The sequence below is a fragment of the Schistocerca cancellata genome, chromosome 2 (assembly GCF_023864275.1).
Source record: "Schistocerca cancellata isolate TAMUIC-IGC-003103 chromosome 2, iqSchCanc2.1, whole genome shotgun sequence".
NCBI lineage: Eukaryota > Metazoa > Arthropoda > Insecta > Orthoptera > Acrididae > Schistocerca > Schistocerca cancellata.
In genome coordinates, this window is record NC_064627.1 from 303,996,537 (window position 1) to 304,016,426 (window position 19,890).

Genomic DNA, 19,890 nt, shown 5'->3' on the forward strand with positions numbered 1-19,890 from the left:
GAATAATTTCTTTTATTTCATCATACATTTCTTCAATTTCTTCGTCATCTGCAGAGCTAGTTGGCATATAAACTTGTACTACTGTAGTAGGCATGGGCTTCATATCTATCTTGGCCACAATAATGCGTTCACTATGCTGTTTGTAGTAGCTTACCCGCATTCCTATTTTCCTATTCATTATTAAACATACTCCTGCGTTACCCCTATTTGATTTTGTGTTTATAACCCTGTAGTCACCTGACCAGAAGTCTTGGTCCTCCTGCCACCGAACGTCACTAATTCCCACTATATCTAACTTTAACCTATCCATTTCCCTTTTTAAATTTTCTAACCTACCTGCCCGATTAAGGGATCTGACATTCCACGCTCCGATCCGTAGAATGCCAGTTTTCTTTCTCCTGATAATGACACCCTCTTGAGTAGTCCCCGCCCGGAGATCCAAATGGGGGACTATTTTACCTCCGGAATATTTTACTCAAGAGGACGCCATCATCATTTAACCATTTTGTCTATTGCATTCATAATGCGAGCAAGTAATGCCTCACGTGTACTGACTTTGTCCTCCTAAATGATGTCTTTCATCCATCCTCATACACAAAAATCCATTGGTGTTAGCTCGGGCAATCTGGGTGGCCACAGACGTGTAGCACCATGACCAATCCATTTCTGGGGAAAATGTTCACTTAAATGTGTAGTAACGGTGTTGGAAAAATGTGGAGGCATACCGTCATATTGAAAATACATTTGCAATTGCATAGTAAGTGGGACATCTTCGAGCAAGCAGGGCATTTCTTCTTGAAGGAATTGTAAGTAGGCCTCACCAGTTAGACGTCCTGGAAAAATGAATGGTCCAATAAAGTGTGTGTTCATTACACCACACCACACATTTATGCTAAATTGCTGCTGGAAATTGCACTGGACTGTTGCATGTGGGTTTGCTTCAGATCACACATGCTCGTTATGTAAACTGTTTATGCCATCTCGAGTAAATTGTGCCTCATCAGTAAATAAAATGTATTTGTGTAACTGCCAATTAGTATTTAACCAGTTGCACAACTCCAAGCAAAGGACAGGATCTCCCGGATGTAAATGATGCACTTTTTTATGGTAAGGATGCAGACTATTGTACTTCAGTGTATGCCATACCTTAGACAGTGAAATGCCTAATCGTTGAGAGATATGTCGTGAACTGGTACTTCAGCTACATTGAGCAGCATCCATATTATCCTCATCATCGTCTTCACGTATCGAGCACTCATGCTGATTATGAATGCTAGGTAGAAAACCTGTCTCCGGTAACATTCAAAATACTCTGCTAATGGTTCGTGCATTTGGAATCCTCAGAGTTGGATAGCATACGCAATATTCGTTAACTGCAGCTGTAGCATTACCATCACATTTGACATAAACAAACGCCATATTGGCGTATTCCTGTGTCATAAATTTGAAAGGCATCCCTATTTCATAAATAATCTACAAACTACAACAGTTACTATGTGGTTTCAATTAAATAAACTGTGGTTATTATGTTATTTCACTGAAAAATACAGAAAATTAACTCATTTAAAGGTTAGGAAATGACTGAAACAACTTACTGACGGTTGCCAACAATGACATAAATGTTTCTACATTCTTAATGGAAGGTAAACAAATGTACTTGTATAATAATCTTTGCTTCTCTGGCTGTTCTGGAAAACAACTGCAAATACACATCTGGGACATGTTTTATTAGAATCACCAGACCAATAACAACAAAAATAAATGGAAATCATGCTTTACTTTAAACTCATTCAGTTTTGCAATGACTTTATATTAGCAAAGTTGGTAAATTTTAGACAAAATCTTTTATTATCCATAAGTCTGTAACTAAACATTTGTGGACTTATTTTTTTTTTTTATTCCGATTTTGGCCATCTAGGGACCGCGTTAAACAACTATTTTTCAATGTACATTTCTCCTATTGCACTCCTCCTCTTTTCTCTTCTGCCAATATGTCTTCATCCTCTCTCTGTGCTGCTCCCTTCGGTCTTCTGTCCACACTGTTCCTCCAGTTCTTCTCTTCTTCACTTCAAATCCTTCAAAATGTTGAATTTTGTCTCTCATTAAGTCTCTGTTGGTTATATCATCTTCTCTTATACCCATCTCCTCTACGTCTGCTTTGACTTCTTTGAACCAGGTAATTTGGGTTCTGGGGTTCTTGTCAAAAAACATGAATATTTTCTTTGTCAGCCTTCCATCATTCATTCTTTTCAAATGGGCGTAAAAGCTTACTCTTCTCTTCCTCATAGTATCTCCCACTTTCTCAATTTTGTCATACACTTCTCTATTACTTCTAAGCTTCCAAGTCCCATTCTCAAACCTCGGCCCAAGTACTCTTCTAATGATTTTTCGCTCCTTTTTTGCTATAGCTTCCATTTCCTTGTTAGTGTTCGTTGCTAAACATTCAGATGCATACAGACACTCTGGCTTAATCACAGTGTTGTAGTGCCTTATTTTTGCGTTAATTGATACTGACTTCTTGTTGTACACATTCTTTGTTAGCTGGAATGCCATTTCCATTTTTCTTGTTCTTGCTTTATTTCCTTCTTTATCTGCAGCATTGGGCTGGATGATTTCCCCTAAATATTTGAAATTAGAAACCTTCTTTATCTGGCCATACTTTGTAATCATATTGTTCGGTGCCTCTTTTACATTGGTTAGGTACTCTGTTTTTTCAAAGGAGATTTTCAGTCCTGCTTTTTCTGCTGTTTCATTCAGAATATTGATCTGTTTGACTGCTTCTTCCAAACTTCCTGCCAGAATCGCTAAGTCATCAGCAAAAGCGAGGCAATCTACTTCTAATCCATCCTTTATTCTTCCTAATCTGATTTTTTGTATTCCTTCTTCAGTCGTTTTCTTCCTCCACTCTCTAATAACTTTTTCTAACACACAGTTGAATAGGGTAGGTGACAACCCATCTCCTTGTCTTAATCCTGTTCTGATTTTGAATGGTCTGGATACCTCACCACGGAACTTTACTTTTGCATAGGTATCCGTAAGTGTTTCTTTGACGATTGCGACTGTTTTCTTGTCTGCTCCAAACTCCCTAAGAATGTTAACCAAGGTTGTTCTGTCAACGGAGTTGTACGCCTTCTTGAAGTCAACAAACGTGATAAAGATGTCTTTTCCTCTTAATCGTCTATATTTAATAATTAACTTCAAGTTTAAAATTTGCTCCACACAAGATCTTCCCTTCCTAAAGCCTGCTTGGTATTCACCAATTTCTTGATCAAGTTGTTTCTCCAATCTGTTTTGTAGGGCCTTACATAGAATTTTATACGTTACCGGAAGTAAAGATATCCCTCTGTAGTTATTTGCATCGGTTTTATCCCCTTTCTTGAAGATGGGGTGGATTAATGCAGTTTTCCATTCTTCCGGTATACGTTCCATTCTCTGAATCTCATTGATTATTCCCAGTAGTTTTTCTTGAGTTGTATTATCCACACTTTTCCACATTTCTGCAATTATCATGTCTTCCCCTGGTGCTTTATTGTTCTTAAGGTTTTTAATGATTTCTATGAGGCATGGGGGTTCAGAATTATTGTTTACTGTGTTTGGGGTGTTGGCTGGTAATTTTTCAATAGGTTCCTGACAGTTGAGGAGTTGTTCAAAATATTTTGCTAATATTTCACAATTTTCTTCATTATTCATTGCCAGTTTTCCACTGGTATCTTTAAAACACAGATTTGGTGCTACATATTTTTGTAGTTTCTGTCTGAATGTGCTGCTAAAGGATCTGTTATTGTTTCTCTTAAAATCTTTATCCATTTGTATAAGTTGGTTCTTTTCAAATAGTCTTTTTACTTATCTAATGAGTTTTGCTGTAGAAGATCTTTGCTGTTTGAACTCCAGGTAGTCCTTATCACTTTTGGTTGAGTGCCATTTCTTCCATGCCTTCATCCTTTGTTCTATTGCTTCCTCACATATCTCATCCCACCATTCATGTTTCTTTCTCTTTTTCATTTTTGCGACTTCTTGAGCAGATCTTATCATTCCTTCTTTTTTATCTTCCCATTTATCCGAACATATAACTATGTTTTGACAGAATTCTTCTCTTTTCTCTTTCAAGATGTTTGCGTCTATCTTTTGAGTTTTCCTGTTTTGTATTTGTTTCTTTCTTTGTGGTATGAAATTTAATTTGATTGTCGATAAGTAGTCGTCAGTTACAATGTTTGCCCCTTTCCGAACTCTCACAGTCATTATTTCTTTTTGATTATAGTGTGTGATGGCTATGTGATCTATCTGGAACTCTCCAATACTTGTGTTTGGTGATTTCCATGTTTTCTGTTTCTTAGGTGGTTTTTTGAAATTTGTAGACATTAATTTTAAGTTATGACCCTTGCATAGTTCTTTTAATCTTTCTCCATTTCTGTTTGTCCTTTTGTGAGCCGGGTAGTTTCCTACTGTTTTTTTTGTATTTTTTTCTTGGCTTATTTGTGCATTGAAGTCCCCAAACAGTATTTTCACATTTGATGTTGGGATTTTAGAAAGTTCGTGGTCTAGAGATTCCCAATATGTATCTACTTTTCTGAGGGTTTTTCTTATTGTCATTGTTGATGGGTGCGTGGCAATTAATAAGTGTATAGGTTTTATTTAGGGCGCGGAATGTGAGAAAAGACAAGCGTTCATTAGGTGACTGGAAGTCGGTTATTGAGTTTACCCAGTTAGATTTCACGATGAAGCCTGTTCCAAGGTGGGGAAGGCCTCTTCCACATGGGTTCCAGCCTTTCTTTCCTTTAAATATCCTGTATCCTTCATAATCCATTAAATCTTCATCTGTAAATCTGGTTTCCTGCAGCGCACATATTTGGATTTTATATACCTTGAAGACTTTGGTGAGCTGCTTCAGTTTTCCCGGCTTCAAGAGTGAGTTAATATTTAGGGTTCCAAAGAAATGTACGTTGTTTTTCCTCAGTTTAGAGGATTTTGAATTTCTTGAACGACATGGTGCTTGTGGACTTATGTTTCTATGAACACTTTTCTTTAGTTTTACTTGTAGAATAATATATTAAAATATTTGCACATCTTCATTAATCACCCTGTATAGCTAGCCACCAGCATATTTTGCTCACTGTCAATGTGTCAGATGTCATTGTAAACTGCTTGACAAAGCTGAGATGTTGTGTTTGAAGCACCAGATTGGTATGGTAACTATGGTGGCTGTTGTACGTAAAAGGTGTAATGGTAAGTAAAAAGTGTGACTTATTGACTTGGAAACTTTTGACAAAATTTCCTTACACAGGAGAGAGCTGCTTACAGGTTTTGGCCTTAAATTAATTCAGATAATAGACTGATGATAAACTGCTGTAAAGTCAATGTGATCAAAGGTGATGATGAAGCCACTATAAGATCTATATCTGTTTTTACCGACAGGTGAGCAACAGTTTCTACAACAGTGTCTTCTAAGTTAATATAGCTACAATTTGCCTTGGCTGTCTATTCTAAAACAGTCTCCGCCTTCAGATAACCAGTCGTATAGAGGAGATATGTGTGTGTGTGTGGGGGGGGGGGGGAGGAGGGCAAAGAGAAGAGGGAGGGATGGAAGGGAAGGGGTGGAGGGAAATCATGCAGGACTGCTTGTGGGAGCGTGCACTGGCTTGTCAGCGACAGGATGGTGGACTGCTAGGTGCAGCAAAGGACAGAAGTAGAGAAATGGCACGGAGTATGAAAGTGCACGGGGGGAGGGGGGGGGGGGTGTATATGTGAGGTTGGAAAGGGAACAGAGAATGGCAAAGATGTAGGTGACGAACAGGGACTAGCAAAGATTTGAGCCCAGGGGATTAAGAGAATGTGTCGCAGGGAGTATTTCCATCAGCACAATTCCAAAAAGCAATTCTTGGTGGAAGTACTCAGGCGGCATGCACAGGCTGTGAAGCAGTTGTTTCAGTCAAGCACATCATGTAGTGTCGCTTGCTCAATAACTGAGTGGCCCAGTTGTCACTAGGCCAGTTTGGTGGTGGCATTCAAAGGGGACAGACTGCCTGCTAGTCATCATGCCCACATAGAATGCCACACAGTGTTTATAGCCAAGTTGGTAGATGACATAACTGCTATCAGATGTGGTCCTGTTTTTGACAGAGTGGGAAATGCTTGTGACAGGACTAAAGTAGGTGACAGTGGGAGGGGTATTGGGAAGGTCTTGCATCTTAGTCTATTACAGAATGCGAGCCATAAGGCACAGGTTTGGGAACAGGGGTGGAATAAGAACAGATAATGATACTGATAGGTTGTGTGGGCAGTAGAATACCATTATGAGAGGGGTGGAGAGGGTGCCTGTGTGATGCACAATGCCCTCTCTATGAGGTGAGTAGCAATCTATCCTAATTAACATTCTCATATTCCAAATATACATTTAGAGCTATTGATCACAAAACCATATTCTCGTAATTGTCTGGGTATGCTTTGGAGATGGTCTGCTTCCTTGCGTGACATAAAGAGAAAGTCATCAACATAGACATAAAAGAAATGAAGATAATGTCAGAATGAAATTTTCACTCTGGAGTGGAGTGTACGCTGATATGGAACTTCCTGGCAGATTAAAACTGTGTGCCAGACCGAGACTCGAACTTGGGACCTTTGCCTTTCGCGGGCAAGTGCTCTACCAACTGAGCTACCCAAGCACGACTCACGCCCCATCCTCACAGCTTTAGTTCTGCCAGTACCTCGTGTCCTACATTCCAAATTTTACAGAAGCTCTCCTGCGAACCTTGCGGAACTGAGAGCACTTGCCCACGAAAGGCAAAGGTCCCAAGTTCGAGTTTTGGCCCAGCACACAGTTTTAATCTGCCAGGAAGTTTCAAGCAAGATAATGTGTTATGTTGTCCATGAAACAGTAAAATTTTTGTGCACTGTTGTATAACTAAAATGGTGCCTGATTGAATTCAAATAATTCAAAACAGATGGAATGTCTTTGGTGGCTGTGGGAAGCTGGTAAAACGCACAGACTAAATAGCTGGTGTCATTGTTGTTCACAGCAAAGTCCTCAACATATGGTATGGGACCATTTGGGTAATGAGTTATAGGAAATCATTACATGGCCATGAACCAAGTACATGAAGGTCGGCACATTCTTAGAGTGGAAATACACCACTTAGGACCCTTCAATTTTTGTCAGGCTGTTATGAGTACAAAATGAACAGTAAAGAGCAGTGTAGGAATTGATATCACAACAATGGGCAAAAAATCTCCAGAAACTGCCAAAGCAGTTAGAGAGATGCACAAGCAATGGTGTGGATGCTTGCATCACTGATACAGAGTAACTGTTCAGGTTTCAGGAACGAGGTTGTCAAATCAATAAAATGATGATGGTGGGTTTTAGCACTTAGTCTAAAATGAGAGGTAGTCAGCTCCAATGATCGGATGAATAGATCTTGCAATGATTCACAACATAAAGTCACATTACAAGTGGAAATGGAATAGGAGTAGTGTAGCTCTTGGTGTCTGACCTATAGTGGTTTTGAGATGACTCATCTGTGTGCAATACTACATGGTGGATGCCTTGGATGACTCTGCAGCTGTGGAGGAAAATAATCCATCAGTTACTACGTTTTGTCCCCTGGATTTTATTTGTGGAATGATTTCGAGAAGTTTCTGTCCATTCTCAATGGTGTATGAGACACCAGTATGACCCAACACCACACAAAAGAGAGCCACCACCAAAAGCTCTTGTAACACGCCTCACATTATGGTCATTGGTCAAACGCGAAGCAAAAGTCATGCAGCATGTCACAAACATGTTTGTGACAAGTGACCATAATAAGCTCCATCTACCTCTCGACATCATCAGACTGTATCACTAATCCATACTTTCTTCCACAGTAGGTTACAATGCATATATTTGGGCACAAAGGTCAAGATTAGCCAAATCTAAATCACTCTACACAAATTGCAGAGAAACATACCACTGAGATTTACAGGTGCGTACAAAACCAATTCTACCAGTGCTCTGCACATAATATACAAATATTCCCCTCTGAGAAGATACTGGCAGAAGTAAAGCTGTGAGTACCAGGCGTGAGTCGTGCTTCGGTAGCTCAATTGGTAGAGCACTTGCCCGCGAAAGGCAAAGATCCCAAGTTCGAGTCTCGGTCGGGCACACAGTTTTAATCTGCCAGGAAGTTTCATTCCCCTCTGACTTTGCAACCAGAAAGAAGTGAGCCCAATACTGGTTATATAAGAAGTGTTACATTCAAAATGATAGAGATATTAAGGCAAAGAGCACACTCCAAGAAATCACTTCATACAAGATGCATGAGTGTCAGGTTGACTGGGATGCACATACAACAGAACAATGCATTTCTGAATTCTTTCCCAGTGTGAGGGAAAGACTGCAGACTGGAGTGCAGAGAAACTGAAATGTCAGTCCACACTGGTTGGCACTGTATTCATTCCAGGGAAATCAAATATGAAAGCAAGTACAGAACAGTACACACCATCACTCAGGATGAATCAAAGTTGCAAAATTTAAATAAAATAGCAGAAAAAATATCCAGGACAGAGAGAGGATTTATCGTTAAAGAAAAGGAAAGAGTAACACTGGATGCCATAAAATAGCAAGTGTACAAATAAATGCAAGCGAATATCATGACATAGACATTTCTTGAGCAGCCTGTGGTAGAGTGGTAAGTGTTGGGGAATGCCAGGAGTTAAAACTTCTTTGGACCCAGGAGCTGTCATTCATGACATGTTACAGTGCAGCAACCAAAGGATACTAGATGACTGGACCCTCGCCGTTCAGCACATTTCTCTGTTAGAGTCATGGAGGCAACTTCAGAACCAAAAAACTTTGTGCCACAGAGTGTGATACTGCGAAAATGTATTGTCAATAAATGTAAACTTTTAAATAGAAGTTATGTGAATCACATAAGGACACTATATACACAAAAGGGACCTGGAGGTACAATGGAAGGTTTCGCACTGATTATATTAGGTTGGTGCATAAGTTTGTACTGTTTTTGTTTTGCATTTTGGTATTATGGTTGCTATGGTTTTATTTATCAATTGTCATTTTTTATTTGTAGTTCACTGTTGCTATTTGAGTTTACATAATGCCATTTTGTCATTTGTAGATACTGAATGGAACTGTGGACACAAGGAAATGGAATGCCAGGTGCGGTGAAATTGGAACATTCCTGACATATTGTTTTTTTTTTTTAGAGTTCAATAGAGGGGTGACAGTTGTGGAGGCACACCGAAATATTTGTGACTTGTGTGCAGATAATGCCATCGGACAGAGCACAGCAAAAAAATGGTTTTCTCATTTTTAGGAGGATTGTTTTGACATTAGTGACTCTCCACATTCAAGAAGACCTTTGGTGTTTGATGAAGACTGTTTAAACACATTAATCCACAATGACAAATTTTAGTGTACTCGAGAACTGGCAAATGTGATGAACTGTGATCATTCCACCATCATACAAGATTTGTATGCAATGGGGAAGGTTCAAAAATTGAGTGTATGGGCACCAAATGATCTAAGTCAAAATCAGCAAGTGGCCACAAGTGCAGCTCTGTTTTCTCTTAATCAACTGGCTCGTGAACAACCCTGTCCATTCATACCCTGCATAATTACTGGTCATGGCATCTTTATGCTAGCATAAGGAAAAAGAAGGAACAAATGAGTCCAAACAAAGCAACTCACCATACAAAGACCTGCACTCATCCAGAAAAGATATTATTATTTATCTGGGGGGAACACCAATGGTGCAGTGCAAAACGAACTGCTACCCCGAGGTATAATCACCACTGTTGACATTTATTGTCAATAACTGAGACATCTTGCAGATGTAATCCAAGAACAGTGACCAGGAACACTGTGTGAAGTGATGCTACTCCATGATAATACCCACCCGCATTCTGCCAGACTGACAAAAAACATTGTACAGGAATTGTGTCGTAAAGTCATTCTGCATCCGCTGTACTCACCTGACCTTGCACCCTCAGATTTTCACCTTTTCTGTTCTTTATTGAACAACCTACAAGAAACTTTGATGAAAATGCATTCCGAACATGGCTTCACAAGTTCTTCATTTCAAAACCACACAATTCCTACAGTCAAGGAATCGGACAAGTTACCCCAACCTCTGCAGACTGTTGTAAATAATGAAGGAGAATACATTACTGATAACCAAAGTCTCTATTATCTGTATCTGTAGTGTTCAGTGAACTTATGGAAAAATGCTACAAACTTATGCACCAACCTAATGTAATGATAATACAAAGACTTCAAAATCTGATTTTAAACTGTAAGACATTTCCAAGGGCAGATGAGGACTATGACCATAAATTATTGGTTACCAGCGAGCTGTCAGGGCTTCACTCTGGTAGCAACACGTGTCTACAACCAGACAACTTGTGTGGCATAACAATAATTTTGCTTACGGACCACTGCATGGAGTTATGATTAAAATTCAGAAACAATTCTATGTAATTGAGTATTATCATTTTCATATAACTTAAATAATTTAAGCAGTGCAAACCAAGAAAGTTCTCAGGAGGTACAAATGTTTCCTGTTCTTCTTACCCTCTACCAGAACACATTGTTACGAATTACCCTGTGCCACGTAAAATTGCTAAGAAACATTCTTCACCACACAACATTGGTATGACACACCCACTGCAATGTAAAATTGTTATGCAGCACCCTCAACCATGCAACAATGATATGAAGCACTTTCTGTCAGGCAACATTGGTATGAAGCACCCTCTGCCATGCAACAACAGTGGTTGCACTCTCTGCCATGCAACAACAGCAGGTTGCACCCTCTGGCACATAACACAGGTACAAAGTATCCTCTGCGATGCAACACTGGTATGAAGTACCCTCTGCCTCATACAACTGATACAGAACTACCTCTGCCAGGCAATGTGGTACAAAGCATTCTCTGCCCAAAAAAAATCAGTATGAAGCAACTTCTACCACACAACATTGGTACGAAGTACCCTCCGCCACACAAAACTAAGAAGGAAGGAAAGTAGATTAGGTTAATGTCTCATCAACATCACGTTATTAGGATACAATATTGCAGTGCCGCTCATGATAAGCGGGAAATCTGGGTTCGAGTCCCGGTCTGGTACAAATTTTCATTGTCGTTGTTCCATTCTACAGATGATGGTAGTCCTTATTTGCAATTGCGAATTAATTTGATGTGTCAACTCATTAGGGACAGAGCACACCCTCAGAATGTTTCAAGGATGGTGAAGTAAATAGGCCAAGCCCTTTCAAAGGAACCATCCTGCCATCTTCCTGGAGCAATTTAGGGAAATAACGGAAATCAAAATCGGAATGGTCAGATGAGGATTTGAACCATCATCCTCCTGAATGTGAGTCCAATGTGCTAACCAATGTGCCATCTCACTTGATCAAAATTGGTTATATGCACCCTCTGCCACACAGCATTTGTACACAGCATCATCTGCTATGGAACACTGGTACAAAGCACCCTCTGCCACAAAACATTGGTATGAAGCACCATGAAAGCTACCCCAATTCCAAAGAGCTCTGACATACACAGCTAGATGGCAATGAGATATTTTCACAATGGCGGAGAAATGTAACACATCACAGCTCAACTAATTTACATGAAGTACTTCCAAGTTATATACACAAACCTATATGTACAGAAGATAGACAGATTAGAAAACAGATGAACAGCACACTAAAACTGAAGAAATTACAAAAGAGCTTTGAAATTAAGAAGATAGGACCTGGATAATTTGAAACAATCAAAAGTTATTGTGAGTGTCAGAGGGAATATTAGGCAATGGTTGACTGTAATGCAGCAAAATAGCAAATACATAAAAAGACAAGGCGTGGTAGAGATCCATGGGTAACACAGGAGATACTGAATTTAACTGATGGAAGCAGAAACTATGAAAATGTAGCAAATGAGAATACAGATGTTTAAAAATCAGATTGGCAGAAAGAGCAAAATGATTTAGCAGGAATGACTAGAGGACAAATGCAAGGCTGTAGAAGCCTGCATAAGTAGGTGAAAGACAGAGGGCACCTATAGCAAAATTAAAGAGATGTTTTGTGAAAAGAAAAGCAGCTGTTTGAATATCAAGGGCTCAGATGGCAAGCCAATTCTAGCAAAGAAGGCAAATGTGGAAGGAATATATCGAAGGGCTATACCAGGGTAATGATGCTGAAGACAATATTACAGAAAAGGAAGACGAAGTAGATGAAGATGAGATGAAAGAAGATTTTGACAGAGCACTGATGGACTTAAGTTGAAACAAAGCTCCTGGAGTAGAGGACATTCCTTCAAAGCTACTGAGATCCCTGGGAGAGCCAGGTACAACATAACTATTCCACCTAGTGCACAAGACACAAGGGTTGCCCAGAAAGTAATGCACCACTTTTTTTTTTTTCTTCAACAATTCTTTATTGAACATAATGAGAATTACACGCAGGAAACAATGATGTTTTATCTACACACCTTATTTTTCCACAAAATCTCCATCCCATTCTATGGTCTTCCTCCAGCGAGAAACAAGGGTGCATATGCCCTGTCGGTATCACTCTTTGTCTAGTGGCGGAGCCAGTGCTTCACTGTGTGAATCACCTCCTCATTGTCCTCAAATTGTCTTCCATGAATGGCATCCTTTAATGGCCCAGACAAGTGGAAGTCCAAGGGGGCTAGGTCAGGGCTGTCAGGTGTGATAGCTGTGGATGGTCTCCCTGACTGCTGCAAATTGTGGAGCTCCACTGAATTGCCTTCTGATGATCTCACCCTCCGTGACCTGCGACTAAATGTACTTCTGTAGACAGCAGATGCTCCACAGACTTTGGACAAGTGTTTGAGAATATTCCCCACAGTTTCTTTCTCTGCAGTGAGAAATTCAATGACGGCACATTGCTTGTAATGTACATCACCAACAGATGCCATTTTGAAACTGTCCTGCAGCTATACTATCTGTTGGAAGTGATGGAAACTTGGCCTGGTCACTCAGGAGACTTCAAATAATACATACGTAAGATTTCACACATACGTAGCATTGTTTTCGGCTGAGAAAAAGATGAGGTGCATTACTTTCTGGGTAACCCTCATACGTGAGACGGACAACATACCCCGCAGACAAAGGTGCCACCACTATTGTGACGAACCGCAGTGATTAACTGGCAGAAGGTACCCACTGCTGTCTGAATACTCAACCAATAAGCCCTGCCACAGTGATTTCATCCTAGAGGTCCAGTACAGCCTCTAATCTCCACTCTCTCCCTCACATCCATCTCCTTCCTCACCCCAAAGTCTGCTCATGCACCTACCTTCTACATGCTTTGCAAAATCCATCAACTCATCAATCCTGGACACTCCACTGTAGCTGGTTGTTGTACTCCTACCCAAAGAGTCCCTGCCCTTGTTGACTAACGCCTTCAACAAATTGCATGCAACCTGGCCTCATGTATTAAAGACACAAGCCCCTTTCTTCAGTAGCTCTAATCATTCCCAACTCATTCCGTCTGGATCCCTGCTCATCACTGTTGATGCCACTTCTGTACACCCTGACATCCACCATGCCCACAGCCTTGTTGCTATTGAACACTATCTCTTCCAATGTCCTTCCACATCTCAACCCATCACCTTATTTCGTATACACATAGCTAACAAAATCCTCACACATAACTACTTTTCCTTTGAGGGGGGGATAAACAAATAAATCTGTGGCACGGCCATGGGCACTTGCACGGCTCCCTTCTATGCCAAGCTTGTTTATGGGCACTTAGAGAAAACCTTCTTAGCCACGCAAAATGTCAAACCTCTTTTTTGGCACAGGCTCACTGGTGATATTTGAATGATATGGACCCAGGGACGAGACACCATATCCTCATTCTTCCATAGCCTCAATACAATCTCTCTCATCTGCTCCACTTTGTCCTTCTCAGCCCAATATGCCACCTTCCTGGAAATTGACCTCCACTTCTCTGATGGCTCCATCCATACATCTGTCCGTATCAAGCTCCCTAACCGCCAACAGTACCTGCTTTTTGATAGCTGTCATCCCTTCCATACCAAATAATCACTCTCATATTGCCTATCCAAGCATGGGCAGTTTGTCTGCAATGATGAGAAATGCCTTGCCCAGTACACTAGAGATCTAACTAAGGTTTTCACAGACAGGAGCTATCCCCAAACACAGTCCATAGACAGGTTTCCCATGTCATATTCTCACACATACTTAAACCTCTGACCGGACCCAAGAACCCCGTTGCCCAAACACACACACACACACACACACACACACACACACACACACACACACACACACACACACCATATGTTCAGTTTCAATGGCTGCTTTACAAACTGCTATCTCGATCCTTCTCCCCCCAAACACCAATTTTTTGGAACTAGGTTATGGGTGTTTTCCTGTAACACTTTCTTGCTCCCATACTTGTCCTGTCCTCAATCTCTGTGCTTCACACACCCTTCCAGCCTGCCCCAGCACCCAAACCTCACTCATCCTGCACCCACACACTCTTCTCAGCAATCTCCCTTTGTTCCGTCACCCTCTGCCAATCACCTCCTCCACAACATCTTCACTGTGTGCTGCCCGAAATCACTGGTTCCTGTGCCTGTCACACATCCTTATCACTGTATGTGCTGCATGACACTCCCGCATTCCTACCCCATGCACCTGCTGCCTCCCTCCATGCCATTACACACGTTTCTCCAACTCTCCCTCCCATTCCATTCCTTATTTCCTTCCTCCCCTCTCCTACTTCCCCTGAGACAGCCTCTTACCACAGCGAAGCTGCAGATCTAGTCCTGGAATTGTATATTCAGTCTGCAGAGAGAGAGAGAGAGAGAGAGAGAGAGAGAGAGTTTTGTGTGTGTGTGTGTGTGTGTGTGTGTGTGTGTGTGTGTGTGTGTGTGCTCTACCTGAAAAAGAATTTGTCCGAAACCTAGCAAGTTTTCAGTCGTGTTCAGGTACCTGCTGATGATTCAACACTTCCAATATTCAGTGAGTTTTACCTTTGTTCCTACATTACTTGCACCCAGAAAAACGATAGCTGCCAAAACTCCTGTCATTAGATGCCATGACAACCAAAAATTACTGATGTGTTGTAACTATAATGTATTCATATGAGTAGAATCAGTTTAAGAAAGATCGATAGGGAAATAAATAATCATTATTTAACAAATAAGTCTCCATAATTGCACAATCATTTTCTTTTGACTTTCAGAATGTGCGCCTCATGTCTACTCAATCTGATATAACTAAATAATGTCAACAAAAAAGATAGAAGAGGATTTAGAAAAACTGAAATTAATAGCATTTTATTTCTACAATGTTGTAATATGACTCACTTTAAGTACAGCAAGGACAGGACCGACATGTATATTGTTGTGTGCAGCAGCCAACAGATGCCTGTCACAGCTCAGGTGAATATTGTAACCTATACCCCCAGATGGTGGCATTGGGTGTGGTGATGTTCCTAAAATGTTCACAAAACTGAAGTAATCACAAACATATGAAAATGACAGTTACAACCTATCCAAGAAAGAGAATATACATAAGATGCAAGTACTTACATATGACAATTAGAAATCTACAAGTTTTCAGTTTAGTGAGGATTGAATGGGGCTTTTTTAAATATTACTCACCAACTGAATACAAAGATGGCTGAGGGCATTCCACAGTCTTGAAGAGTCGCAGAAGCAAGTGACATGTTAGTCGAGCGCAAGCTTCTGCTCCAACATCAGCTTCACCATGACCTTAAACATATCAAAAAGACAGCAATATGTTAGTAGGTCCACAACTATTTCTTTTGGCAAGAATAATATAAAAGTTTACAATCACTATTTCAAAGGCAAACTAAAGAATATGAATAATCCAGATAATAGCACAATATTGGAACTACAAATTTTTTGGATAAAAGGCAAGTATTGTGACTGCAAAAAGTCAGGCAGTAGCTAAGACATGGGAATCATTCAGGAGGAATGGGTTCCAGTTTCCATTTGGCTACCTTGGTTTAGGTTCCCTGTGGCTTACTTACTCATTTGACACGGATGCCAAGGTGATCCTTTCACGACTGATTTCTTGCCCTGATCTCAATGAACAGTACTGGTGCTTTGTCTCTAATAGCCACAATGACAATGGTACATAAAATTTGGAATTTACTTCCTTCCAAGATCTGAATCAGGAGACACACATATTGTGGGAAACAATTATGTGGAAGCAATGGGTAAACATCTGAAATTGAACTTCAAGGTACTACCACCAATTTGATTTCGTCAGTCAGCATGTTACAGGTGAATATGCACAGAAAATAATGTAAGACACCAATAGAGATTCAAAACTCCACAAGATATGGCCATTTGCATAATACAGAACTGATAGGGCAGGAGAAAGCTGCTGTTTCCTCACTCATATGTAGAACACAAATGGACACGAAATTTTTCTAGGACATTGTGTGACATCTCCTGGAAAACTATAAAAATTAAACTAAATCTGTGCCAGACATGTCAATGTGGAAAGTAAAGAAAAGTCACAGCTGAGTGTATTTCTGTCGATAAAATACAGTAGATAATTATTATGATATTTTTTGTGTTAAAAATGTTAATAAAATATGTATTTTAGTATCAAAGAACAACTATAAAATGTAAAGACATTCTACGTAACCTTGGAGATCCTATCTCATTAATGTTAAAAAGACTTGGTTCAATGATATAATATTACTTTTATCTCTGCTGTTGAAGCATTTAGTCACTTAGCTGTTCTGACGCACTAGGTGTTTGATGTACGTATGGTAAAACATGGATTTCTCCTGTTCTCGTTCAAAACCTCTCTCTCCCTGCAGAAATATTTATGTGAAAATAATTATTTAAAGCGAGTTTTGTAGAAGATTGCCCATCCTCCTCTGTTGTTGTTGTTGTTGTTGTTGTTGTTGTAATGGTGCACAGGCAGCTATTACATGGAATTTAATTAAAATATTAAATATTGGGCTTCACCCTGAAATCAACATAACAAATAATTTGAGTACTGATGATAATTTTCAAGCATTAATATTTGCAAAATCATTTTTCAGAATTTTTACAGAATTTCACAGATAAATTTAACTGCAGTAGGTGACAAGGCTTAGGTTTGCTTCATGATATCTCTGAGTCTACAAACAAATTTATTACTGTCAAGAAAATGCTTAACCAAACTGAAGCCAGTGTGATATAAATGAAATTATTTATCACAAATCCTTACACCTTTCTCTTCGCAGCAATTAATTTATCCGTCAATAACAGTGATAGTTTCATGCTATTTCTGACTGTTTTTGTGCTAGTCATGAGTTTGGATAACACAATTAAACCATTGCAAGCAAAACTGTACCCGCTTTTACTAATATTTTTGCCCATGTAGCAACTTTGATTATCACTGGTGTACACATAAGCTGCATTTACAAGCATGCACAATGTACGTGTTGCTAACATTATATTAAATATCCTTTACCTTTTTCCAAAGAACCCCAACCACATCTTACAGTAAAATCAAAACACTTTAATACCAAAGAAGAGAGAGAGAGAGAGAATTTGTAATTGGTACATAATCTGGTGATAAACACCCATCCACTACCACTTCTCCTCTACCTGCCCGGCAAATACTAGCAATTAAAATTTCTTGCACTACTGGTGTTTGACCAAGCAACCTTCAGTCCAAACACCACTGCAGTAGCAATCATTAACGATCATGCCCATTTAGATGGGTGCAATGAGAACAGAAAATGCACAAATGGAAAAAAGGTTGAATTTTAGAAGGAATAAAGAGAGAGAAAAAAAAAAAAAAGAGTCATATTGGAGGTAAATCATACACATCAGAAAAGGGAAGGCATGTTCTTACAATTATTTTTCAGCATATGATCTGCACTACTTCACAATTAAAAAATTGAAAAAGTAAGGTCAAATGTTTAGTGAAATATTTGTCCAAAAGTAAGAAAGAAACCAGATAAGGAAAAAAAATTAATGACAACATTATGAAAAGGATAGTTGCTACTTACCATACAGCCAAGATGCCGAGTTGCAGAAAGGTACAACAAAAGGACTGTCAAACAAAGCTTTCGGCCGACAGGCCTTCATCAGAATTAGACAACACAACCAAACAAACACACACACACACACACACAAATGCAACTCACAGATATGTGACCACAATCTCTGGCAGCCAAGGCCTTGGACTGTGGCCATGTGCGTGTGGGAGCTGCATTTGCATGAGTATAACACCATTGCCTCCGAATTTTACTGTTGACACAACAGAAGCTGGCAGATGATGTTCACCGCGCATTCGCCATACCCACACCCTGCCACTGGATCACCACATTGTGTACCGTGAATCGTCACTCCACACAACATTTTTCCACTGTTGAGTCATCCAATGTCTACGCCCCTTACACCAAGTGAGGCATCATTTGGCAATTACCGGCGTAATGTGTAACTTATGAGAAGCTACTCGATCATGAAATCCAAGTTTTCTCACCTCCCGCCTAACTGTCGTAGAACTTGCTGTGGATCCAGTGCAGTTTGGAATTCCTGTGTGATGATCCTGGACAGATTTCTGCCTATTACACATTATGATCCTCAACTGTTGGCGGTCTCTGTCAGTCAACAGACAAGGTCGGTCTGTACACTTTTGTGTGCCACATGTACCTTCATGTGTCCACCTCACTATCACATCAGAAACAGTGGACCTAGGGATGTTTAGCACTGTGGAAATCTCGCGTACAGCCATATGACACAAGTGACACCCAATCACCTGACCACATTCTAAGTCCATGAGTTCCGCAGAGCACCTCATTCTGCTCTCTCACTATGTTTAATGACTACTGATGTTGCTGATATGGAGTACCTGGCATTAGGTGGCAGCACAATGCATCTAATATGAAGAACGTATGTTTTTGGGGGTGTCCGGATACTTTTGATAACACAGTGTAGAACATGTCACAACGAACAACCTTTTTCTCTCGAGACATGTTCACTGACACTTCTTCCTGGTGATGCTAGGCATCCTTTAGTATTTGCTGGCCTTGGGACCTGAGATTTCACTGAACCAGCAGGGTCTACGAACCAGGTGCACTGCATATTATCCACACTAGTAAATTGACAAGAGTGATTTTCAAAAAGATAAACTTAAAAAAGAGTGTCTCTAAGTGGAGAAAGATATTTTATAAGAGAATCAGCAACTTCAATTTTTCTGGGCCTACCATCTTTCGTATGGAGCAGATGACTGGATTACAGGCAAGGGCATAAGCAATACAAAAGGACTCTGAACATTGCAAGGAAGTGTCATCAAACATTTTGTGTCTAAGTAGTTTCCCATGACGTGATCTACCACACATAGAAATTTGATGCAAAGACTTCGAAATACTCTGTATAATTCCCCTCCTGAAGGTAACTTTGTCTCATATTTGTTAGTTTTCATGAGGGAACTTTCCTGTGATGCAATACATTCTTTCATGTCACGCCAGTCACTACACTTGACTTAATAATCCTCATTGGAACTGTCTTGCTACAAATCAGAATATTAAGAATATAAAGTAAGTGAACAACATGGACTGCATGTGGAACATTATTAAGTAGAAACATTAAGCACAAGAAGGAACAAATGTATAGAAAAATGTTCTACAATGGACCTCGTCCTTCATTCAGTAATCAAGGGGTCTTGCCAGAAATGTGGTGCGTGCACATAACACATGAGTAGAGTATGAAATTTCATCCAATGAGGCAGAGGAAGCAAAAATAAAATCTGAGCATGAACTGCATGTACAGGAGGCTGAAAGGCATTTTTTTTTACAAGGAGGAAAAAGTATAAATGTTACATTTTATCATTCAAAATACAAAAAGTATCTCAATTTTCAATGCC

General features: G+C 39.9%; 1 protein-coding gene across 1 annotated transcript in view; it reads right to left on the bottom strand.

The window, feature by feature from the left end:
• LOC126161685 (mediator of RNA polymerase II transcription subunit 12) overlaps positions 1 to 19,890 on the bottom strand; it is a 415,184-nt gene that overhangs the window by 185,418 nt on the left and 209,876 nt on the right. The window contains exons 23-24 of the mRNA XM_049917698.1: positions 15,651 to 15,761; positions 15,354 to 15,481 (exon numbers count right to left, since the gene is read on the bottom strand). Of these exons, the coding sequence (XP_049773655.1) occupies positions 15,354 to 15,481; positions 15,651 to 15,761 (239 nt within the window). The remainder of the gene's footprint in view (positions 1 to 15,353; positions 15,482 to 15,650; positions 15,762 to 19,890) is intronic.